Source organism: Etheostoma spectabile, chromosome 14 (assembly GCF_008692095.1).
Source record: "Etheostoma spectabile isolate EspeVRDwgs_2016 chromosome 14, UIUC_Espe_1.0, whole genome shotgun sequence".
Classification (NCBI taxonomy): domain Eukaryota; kingdom Metazoa; phylum Chordata; class Actinopteri; order Perciformes; family Percidae; genus Etheostoma; species Etheostoma spectabile.
Genome location: NC_045746.1, coordinates 6943220 through 6952962, shown reverse-complemented (window position 1 = coordinate 6952962; position 9743 = coordinate 6943220). Strand labels below are relative to the sequence as shown.

At 40.3% G+C, this 9743-nt stretch overlaps 1 protein-coding gene across 2 annotated transcripts in view; it reads left to right on the top strand.

The window, feature by feature from the left end:
- Positions 1 to 253: 253 nt before the first annotated feature.
- The window catches only part of ctps1a (CTP synthase 1a), a 14718-nt gene continuing 5228 nt past the window's right edge, over positions 254 to 9743 (top strand). The window contains exons 1-9 of one of the 2 annotated variants that reach the window (XM_032536232.1): positions 254 to 501; positions 1982 to 2163; positions 2256 to 2426; positions 3122 to 3222; positions 3315 to 3431; positions 4345 to 4428; positions 6977 to 7057; positions 7142 to 7293; positions 7779 to 7911. In XM_032536232.1, coding sequence (XP_032392123.1) covers positions 1995 to 2163; positions 2256 to 2426; positions 3122 to 3222; positions 3315 to 3431; positions 4345 to 4428; positions 6977 to 7057; positions 7142 to 7293; positions 7779 to 7911 — 1008 coding nt within the window. In that variant the 5' untranslated portion in view covers positions 254 to 501; positions 1982 to 1994. Of the gene's footprint in view, positions 502 to 1964; positions 2164 to 2255; positions 2427 to 3121; positions 3223 to 3314; positions 3432 to 4344; positions 4429 to 6976; positions 7058 to 7141; positions 7294 to 7778; positions 7912 to 9743 lie in introns of both variants that reach the window. The other variant, XM_032536233.1, reaches the window with a different exon arrangement.

Here is a 9743-nt window from a genome sequence, read left to right as displayed (position 1 = left end):
ATATGTGAGAAATATATTGACAGTAGAATGCACTGGCAGGAAATGGAAAGAGACAACTCAACACATGTGATACTTGAAGAAAAGGGCATGCCAAGGGAGACGCTTGAAACTTTATATATATTTTTTAATAATACTGGTTTAATAAAAAGAATATAGTTTTATTTTTATTTTTATTTTTTGTTTTGACTAAATTCAGTTCTAGACTCTATGAAGTTCAGGGTATTACATACTCCTATACAGTTGGTGGCGGTATAATACCAAAGTAGTAATCTGCCAAATATAAGAAGAAGAAGAAGCACAACGTTGTAAGTGCTTGAATGATGTACTGCAGCCTGGGATCGTGGTCCAGACACGTGTAGAGTCAATTGGAGGATAGATGGATATCTAGGGGAGCACAGGCACAAGCGTTTCTATTTGAATCGAAATTTTGTCTCTGGCAAAAGGTCTTGTGAACTGGTTTCGACGTCGACGATTTGTTTTTAAGTGCAGCTCTGGCTGGTGGTAAGTTAAAATTTGATGCGGTTAAGATCATAGACAGCATAACAAAGGTTAGGCTATGTTGTTGTTGGATAGCTAGCAAACACTTTTCAGTCACAAGCTAGACACAATAAATAAGTGTAACGTCCGGTAAAAAGGATCAAAATAAAATTATGTTGGAAATACCATGCCCTGATAAAGGTGTAACGAGTTATTTCATCGGTCTCCTAACCTGAATTGAGCTCATAATGCTGCCATATATGGTCAATATTAGCTATTTTGCAGTTTTGTTGCCATACTTTTTGTACCTTCGCTTTTATTTTGAAAGAATTCTGGTCACATGTAAATTGGCTAGCTTGACGCAGTTAGAAATGGAGAGCATGTAAGCTAGCTAGCTATGTTTTGTATTTAAAGACAGCCACGGTGCGTAGTTCAGTAAAAAGTTGCTCTTGTCAGTTTTCAACTGCATACACTAACAGCCCTTAATCTTGTGTGTCTAAAAGGACATTTTGGAAACCGATATTTTGTCCCATTCACTTTTTGGATGGCGGTAACTTGGACTGGCGGTCCTCTCACTTGTCCTCTACAAGGGAGTCAGGAAGTTTCCACCCGCTCGGCCCATAGTGTGTCTGGGCGCTTTAAATGTGCCCTGCTCTATCTAGTACAGAGGTGTCAGAAGTATTCACATTCACTACTCAAGTAGAAGTATGCAAACTAGGGTTTAAAAAGTTTCAACTCAAGCTTTTTACTCAAGAAAAAATTTAAAGTATAAAAGTAATGTAGGGGGGCAAAAATTATGTCGATATGTTTCTTTCAAATTAGATTGCAACTTTTGAAAACAATGAGCTCGTGGTACTTGGTTGCACAGAGCTTGCAGCGCATTCGAAAGGAGTTGTTTATGCATCCAACCATTGTAAAACCTTCTTCCAGGTACGACCAGGGACGTAGAAGGGTTGGCTGGTCTTCCTGGCTACCAGCCTCCTCGCTGGTGCTTGGTTGGAACAACCCGTACATTGTGTTAGAACTCCGGGGCTCTATAGAGAAACCTGTGGGGGGGAGCTCTATAGAGAAACCTGTAGGGGGGAGCTTTATAGAGAAACCTGTAGGGGGGAGCTTTATAGAGAAACCTGTAGGGGGAAGCTCTATAGAGAACCTGTGGGGGGAGCTTTATAGAGAAACCGTGAGGGGGGAGTCTATAGAGAAACCTGTAGGGGGGAGCTCTATAGAGAAACCTGTAGGGGGGAGCTTTACAGAGAAACCTGTAGGGGGGAGCTCTATAGAGAAACCTGTAGGGGGGAGCTCTATAGAGAAACCTTTTTGTGATCTTTATCAGCAGCATTGTAATCTCTGGACGTGTATAATTTAGTTCTTTTTTTTCTGCTTTAATACAGTGACTCAAAAACAATTTCCCTAAAACACAATATGTGTATGACAGCCTTTTATCCTTTAAGTAAATAGTCTTGCATGGTGTACTGTTTGATTTTAAGCTCTCATTTATCTCCAGAAACCAGAGCATAATGATGAAGTACATCCTTGTAACTGGTGGAGTCATCTCAGGCATCGGCAAAGGCATCATTGCGAGCAGTGTGGGCACAATCCTGAAGTCATGTGGCCTGCATGTTACTGCCATCAAGATTGACCCTTACATTAACATTGATGCAGGCACATTTTCACCCTATGAGCATGGTACGTTGGGGGAACATGATCATTCAACACATTCATAATTAAACCGAATGAATATGTACCAGTTACGTTTGTGCCATGTCCACTCTGTCCAGGGGAAGTGTTCGTGCTGGATGACGGGGGAGAGGTGGACTTGGATCTCGGGAACTACGAACGCTTCCTCGACATCCGGCTGACCAGAGACAACAACCTGACCACTGGCAAGATCTATCAGTCAGTCATCAACAAAGAGAGGAGGGGAGACTACCTGGGCAAGACTGTGCAGGGTAAACAACCGCTGCTTTTAAACCTTTTTCCCACTGGCGTTGGTCTGCAATGGGAAATGTTAGAATTGGCATTCACTTCCGGGACAAATGACTCTGCAGTAAGCACGGGTATTTCTCAGCTCCAGCTCGGAGCGGCAGTGACGGAAACGAGACACCCGGGTAGATCCGCTAATTTTGGCCCTTTTTCTAGGGCAACTCTATGATGCGTGTCGGGTCATCGCAGGCCCAAATTACATTGATGTCCCCCCAAGCAGCGCTTGAACATCAAATTAGTCAGCACCGAGTTCAAAAGAGCCTGAATAAGTAACAGATTTAGATTTAGACAGATTTAATTAATAAGTTTATTCGGGAAGATATCAAGTGAATTTACCGCAGAGTTTGCGGTTTTACGCACTGTAGCAGGAAAAGAGAACCGTTTTCTGGCACATTTGTGATGTGGAACTTGATACCAAGAAAAAAATACAGCCAACTCGTCAACTGGCAGTGGGAAGTCATCTAGCTTTAAAAGCTTTATCAAATTAAAAAAAAAAAAAACGTGTGTGTGTGTGTGTGTGTGTGTGTGTGTGTGTGTATGTGTGTGTGTAAAACTGCATATACATGCTGTTTTTGGTGTAAAAGGGAAATTACTGTGGTGTAGGGGGTGCCATGCTGAAAAGAAATTGGTTAACCAAGAATCCTTCATCTCTCTTCTCCAGTGGTGCCACACATCACTGATGCCATCCAGGAATGGGTTGTGAAACAGGCCAAGGTGCCAGTTGAAGACGACCACGTAGAACCTCAAGTTTGTGTGATAGAGGTAAGCTTCTACTCACATTATATTTGCACAGGGGTATCTGCTGAGGCAACGGCTGCATGAGTTCCACTGCTAATACCTGTGCGTGTTTGCAGTTGGGAGGAACGGTTGGAGACATAGAGAGTATGCCTTTCATCGAGGCCTTCAGGCAGTTCCAGTTTAAAGTGAAGAGAGAGAACTTCTGCAATATTCACGTCAGTCTGATACCACAGGTGAGAGCGCAACTCCTTCAGGTTTGTCTGGGTTTCTCAGAGGGCAAATGTGTCAGCTTCTCTTTGCAGAACAACTGAAACTGAAAAAAAACACTTTTTTGTTTGAGAACAAAAGATATAATAAGTAATAGTACTAATTTATTGAAAGGTGATTTAACCCTCATGTTGTCCTCGGGTCAAGTTGACCCATTTTCCTATATCAATGTTCTTTTTAACTAAATTAACATTGATTCCACACAAGTACAAATCTCTACTTTTAATATTTGTTTCATGAATCTTATTCAATTTTATAGCATTTGGAGAAATAAATTGAAGTGCTTTTTAAATAGTGTTGAGTAAAAGTTGACATATTCCAGTCTGTGATTATCCATCAACGTAAATTTCTTTAATTTTAGTCTAAATAATTCCTAATTTCTGCTTTTCTAACTCAAACATTAGAAATAATTTCCTAAAAATTAGGTTTATTGACCAAAAATTCTAAAAATAACTGTAAAATTACTGTTGCGTAGTGTTAAACGTCAAAAAAGTGACAATTAAAAAAAGGGACAAAAAGTTAAAAACATAGATTTAAAAACGTCAACTAAAGTGTTGACTTTCAATTATGACAGGAAGACAACACAAGGGTTAAAACACTTTGCTGGGAAGAAGATAACCTTACCTAATAAGGTTGGTTTGTAACAATAGAAATCCCATACTCTCTAATTGTGACATTAGACCCTACTGATTGCATTGGAACTTTTTTTTCTTTTTTTTTTTTAAATACAAATTCAGCTTCTTTAAAAAAATCTTTTTTAGTTTCTTGTATTTGGATCAAAGCACCTGTCTTGTCCTCTTGTGTCATGTTAGAAGTTGCCGATGCACATAAACAAAGAGTTGAATACTGTCAGTTTTAATATATGTCATGTCTCCACAGCCCAGCGCAACAGGAGAGCAAAAGACCAAACCGACACAGAACAGCGTCAGAGAGCTGAGAGGACTGGGTTTGTCCCCTGATCTCGTGAGTCTTCTGCAGTACATCCTTTTTAAAAATGCTCCATTTTACGTTGTACATGCCTGCATATTCAGTTGGATACCAGCGTTTCCCCTATAACCGTACAAGCCTGGCAGGCCACCAGGTTTTTTTAATGCCAAATATCCAAATGAGTTTTCCCTGTATTCATCCTGTAGCTGAACACTGTCGTGAAGTGCAGCGACATAATGCTGTAAGTCACTGACTGAGACACTGTCCGTGGTTAGTTCACGTCTGCAAGACAGTCAAGGGTTATCTAAACTGCAAAAGTCCTGTTGAACAGGGGAAGTGAAGATAACTTTGTTGGTAAAGTTCACCTAACGGCAGTCTGGCATTGTCTAACTTATCTTCACAGCACTAAATCAGTGACAGAACTGATTCAGGGTTTTAGCTGAGCTGGACCAGAGACTATGCGGTTAAAACGGATCGGTGATGATGTTTTGCCCTAGTTGATCTTCGCAAAGTTTGCTGGTAGTGATGTAATGTTATGTGGAGTGAGCACTGGGCCGGCCTCCACTTTCAAAATAAAAATAGCTTTTTAAATGTTACGTTGCTTGTAGGGAAATAACAGGAGTAACAAAGTTTTAGTTGGTCTTGTTTGTCACGATAATCCCGCCAACGGCCCTTAGAAAAGAAGTTTGTGTCAGACCAGCAACGTGTTGGAACCAGTTTTCTTAACTGAGAACCAGTTCTTTGGCTGTTGACATTAAGAACCGGTTTAAGAATGGAAGCAGCCCTCGAACTGCCTTGGTAGGAGAGGGGTAACCATGAGCCAGAGACCATTCTAGTGGATGGTGGCTGCAGGAGGTTGTTGAATCAGTTTTTGGGGCGATTCAGTCAGCGAAGAGCAAAGACTTCAGTGGATGAATCATTATAATCCATCCATCCATTTTATTCAATGAATACAATGAAACCTTTTAATGTATGATGTTTTCAGAAAAACATGGTTGTAGATGCAGAACGGAAAAAGTAAATTGATGCAACCAGCACATCAACAATCATATTTGTATAAATGTAAGGTTTTAGCATAAAGTCAGACTCTTAAATAATCAATGTTTACAGTTCTACAGTAACCTGACATGCTCATACTCAGAGTGTAGTCAGGATATGAGTCTGATTCTGCTCCATTGGGCTGTCATTATAAGGCATGTTTTAACCAAACTAGGAATTAATATGCCTCTGCACTCAATTAAATAGACCTACAACCAATCAGAGAAACGCGTATGAGGCGTGTATTGAACTTTTGCCGAATCCTGTAGGAAGGTCTGCAAAAACATCTTTCCGATCAACAGATGCCTTGATCGGGGTTCTGTTTCTCTTTTAAAAATGAATGTGCTGTGGATTTGTTTCTAGAACAGATGTGATGGCGGAATGTACTAGGGGTGGGGGGGGGATCGATTCTTAGAGGCATGGAGAATTCTCTTTCAATGCTCTATTCTGATAAAGTAATAGATTATTTAAAGAAAAGAAAACAGAGTGACTGAAAGAGGATGGGATGATGGACATTAACTTAGAGTTTAGGCAATAGTGCAGAAAAATGTATACTATGTACACATGATCTAATAAGACATGCATAAAATCATTAGGCACAACACAAAAGGCTCTTCATCTTCATACTTTATTACATTACATGTGACCACCTCATGTTTCATGTTCTAAGAAGCCAGTTCTCCACCTTTAAACATGACTGAGCCTCTGACATGGAAGATTACTGTGAGAGGAGGCAACTTAACAAGTTTAAGGCTTAAGAATGGAATGACTACACAATAAAAACCCCAGTGGATAAAACATTTCATTACGTGTGTGAAAAATACTGCATATGTCAAAATCTAACCACAAACTCTGATTTATATGTATATTGTTTTAAATCACGCATGGAAATGTACATAAAACAAATTGTTGCATTGATAATGGGTTTAGAATCGAATCGTGAGGTGCCCAGAGATTCCCGCCCCTAGAATCTTCCACATCTCAACTCTCCAATGGCAGCCGTCTTTGTTGTAAACCAATTCAAACCCAGCGCTCTTTGGTGATGTGGGTGATTCCGTTACTGTTGATCATCTGTCCATCATCATATAAAACCCGCCCTGACAATATGATTGGTCCAAACAGCTCGGGTTCAAGCCTAGTTGCTCCACAACAGATCAAGTCCAGACCGAACTTCTGAAACGTTGTGGGCGGGGCTTAGTTTGACTGGCATCCAGGCTACACAGTGTCTTCAGTAGATAAAACAAAAAGGAAGTGTGACTCTATGTCAACTTAAATTCATCTGTGTGATTTTTTATTTATTGATTTTTTTATTTTTTCTGTTGGTTAACCCATGGATTAAGGACATGGCTATTGAATATTTTGAATCAGGAACTACTGTTATTGTATTACCTGATTTGATACAGATGTGTTCTTTTTGCATGCATTTGCATTCTCATCTCTCTCCCGTTTGTGTTCCCTGGGTGAAATCCCTGTTGTGGTTAGTTTAAATTACCTGTTCCCCCCCCCCCTCAGCAATCATTAAGTGTCATCTCATGTTTGCCCACAGATCATGTGTCGCTGTTCCACCGCTCTGGAGACCTCTGTCAAAGAAAAGATCTCCATGTTCTGCCACGTAGAACCCGAACAGGTACTTTTTTGCCTTGTTGTGTTCGACAACGCAGAGCCCCGACTCTCTCAGCCTCTCTAAACTCTTTGACCCGTCTCATCCCAGGTCATCTGTGTGCACGACGTGTCGTCCATCTACAAAGTGCCGCTGCTGCTGGAGAAACAGGGCGTGGTGAGCTACCTGAGCAGGAGACTGAACATGCCCATAGAGACTCGACCCAGGAAAATGCTGACTAAATGGAAGGAGATGTCTGACAGGTGAGTCCTCACACATGAGTTCAATTAATTAAATGACATTGGGCTGAGCGATATGGAGAAAAATCAAATATCACAATATTTTACCAAATACTGTACCTCAATGTAGATATTGTAGGGTTGACAATGGTGCTTTCACAAAATATCTTCACAATTATCCTCGGTAATGTGGATATAATCACCAAGTGGTTAAAGGCAATTAATAAAAAAAACTTTAAAAGATTTAAAGAAAATTTAAAGAAAATGAAAATACTCTAATGGAGCCTTAAAAAACAGGAAAAACAACACTTAACTTCACAATGTCCCAAAATCTTAGGCGATATCTAGCCTCATATCACAATATCGATATATATATATATATATATATATAGTATTGATATATTGCCCAGCCCTTGGTTGACAACTGCTATTGTCTTCTGTTCTATGTGGCTGGATGAGTTGTGTCTTGTTTGAAAAGGTTTACTGATTAATACCTGCTGTCTTCACAGGTCAGACAGACTGCTAGAGCACTGCTCGATAGCACTAGTTGGGAAGTACACCAAGTTTTCTGACTCCTATGCTTCTGTTATCAAGGCCCTGGAGCACTCCGCCCTGGCCATCAGCCACAAACTGGAGGTTAAGGTATGCACACATTGGTTTTCTTTACATCTAGTAAGGCAAGACAAGTTTATTTCTAAAGCGCAATTCGTACACAAGGCAACTCCAAGCACAAATACGACATGAGAATAGTTCAAATTTGGAAATATTATCAAATACAAAAATAGATATTAAAATCAATAATAAAATAGACGTAGATGTGACATTTCTGCTATTTCTGTAAAGAAACAACTATTCCTTTTGTTATTTATTTTGAGTTGTGTATTTAAGACTATCCAAAATGTTCCAACAATTTTCAAACCCAACAAAAACTGTAATTTTATTTCTGACACGGGACGTTTTGTTAATTTGCCGGTCGGTGGCGATGTATAACTTTTGACCCCTTCAGTCAAAACACGGGAACCCAGGTGATACGTTCAAGAGTAATTGTAAATCATATAATGTCCCAGAAAGAGTTATACTCAGTAAACGTGATACTGTTTTTTTTTCTGCCACACAACGTCATTTTGTCATTGATTACGTGGTACTTTGCAACACAGTAATACAGCAGAGACCTTTATTTATTGATACATTTCAATATTGATCGATTCAGCTTAGCGTTACTACAGTGTGCTTGTTGCCAGTAGCTAATGCTTGGTGGGTAACGTGAGGTTACAACACACTCAAAGTTATTTTTCATAGGATTGTTATGACTACAGTAAACATCACTGTGCCACTGTGCCAAGAATCCTGTTTCCTGCAACAACAAAGCAGTCTCTTCTTTCTCTCTTTCTAAATGAAATGAAACTGCCTTCAAGTGCAGTTGGAAATGTTTCGATCCATACACAATCTGTCAGAAAACTAATAATTGTGAATTTTAAATTCCACGAATGGGCCATTCAGGGGACACTCGAAACCCTGCGATTCATTTCTGGGTCGCTTTCTCTAGTCTGAAGGGGTCCTTAAAGGTCCCACGGCATATAAAAATAGTGATAGGTATAAACCGAGCCCTGGGTATCCTGCTCTGCCTTTGAGAAAATGGAAGCTCAGAGGGGCCGATCTGGAATCTTCCCCTTATGAGGTCATAATGGGCAGGGTTGCCTCCCCTTTCTCTGCTTTGCCCACCCTGAGAATTTGGCCCACCCACGAGAGAAAGAGACATCATGGCTTTCATACGAGCAAAGTGGCAGTTGGTCAAGGCCACAGGAGTATTTTAGTAAAATATGAGATCGTATTGTGAACAAACCGCCATGACCTTTCTGGAGAAACAAGACCCGTGTGACAGGTTCGTCCAATCAGCTGCCGTCGCCAATCGGGATCGCCTCGGTGTGCTCCGAGGCGCCGTGTTTTGGCCAACTCGGGGAGACTGGTCAGTCCGGAGGCCTTTTCTGCCAACGGTCAGCCGTCGGGTTGGTTGTCAGGGTCTTTAGTGTGATCACACCCAACTGTGATCGTGATGAAGAATGTGCTTAGAAGTGCATCAGACCTGAACCTTTGACCCCACACAGATTGTGTAGTAAAAGTGGCCCAAGCAGAAACTTCAGGATGCAAAGTACATCTTTATCTATCTACAGCTGTGTTCAGAATAATAACAAAGTACATCTTTATCTATCTACAGCTGTGTTCAGAATAGCAGCAGTGTGTTTAAAAAAAAAAAAAAAGTGATTAATGCTCCAAATCCTTAGAATAGCTTTTAATTCCATAATATCAGTAAATTGGGAACACTGCACATTCAATTCCAAATCAAAACATGACCAACCTTGATAAAGTTTGTGTTCTACCTTTTACAGAAAGTCAAGAAAAGGAATATTAGGCTGTTCAAAAAAAAAAGAAGCAGTATTTGCAATTTTCTTTACAAACTCAAACATTTACTGTAT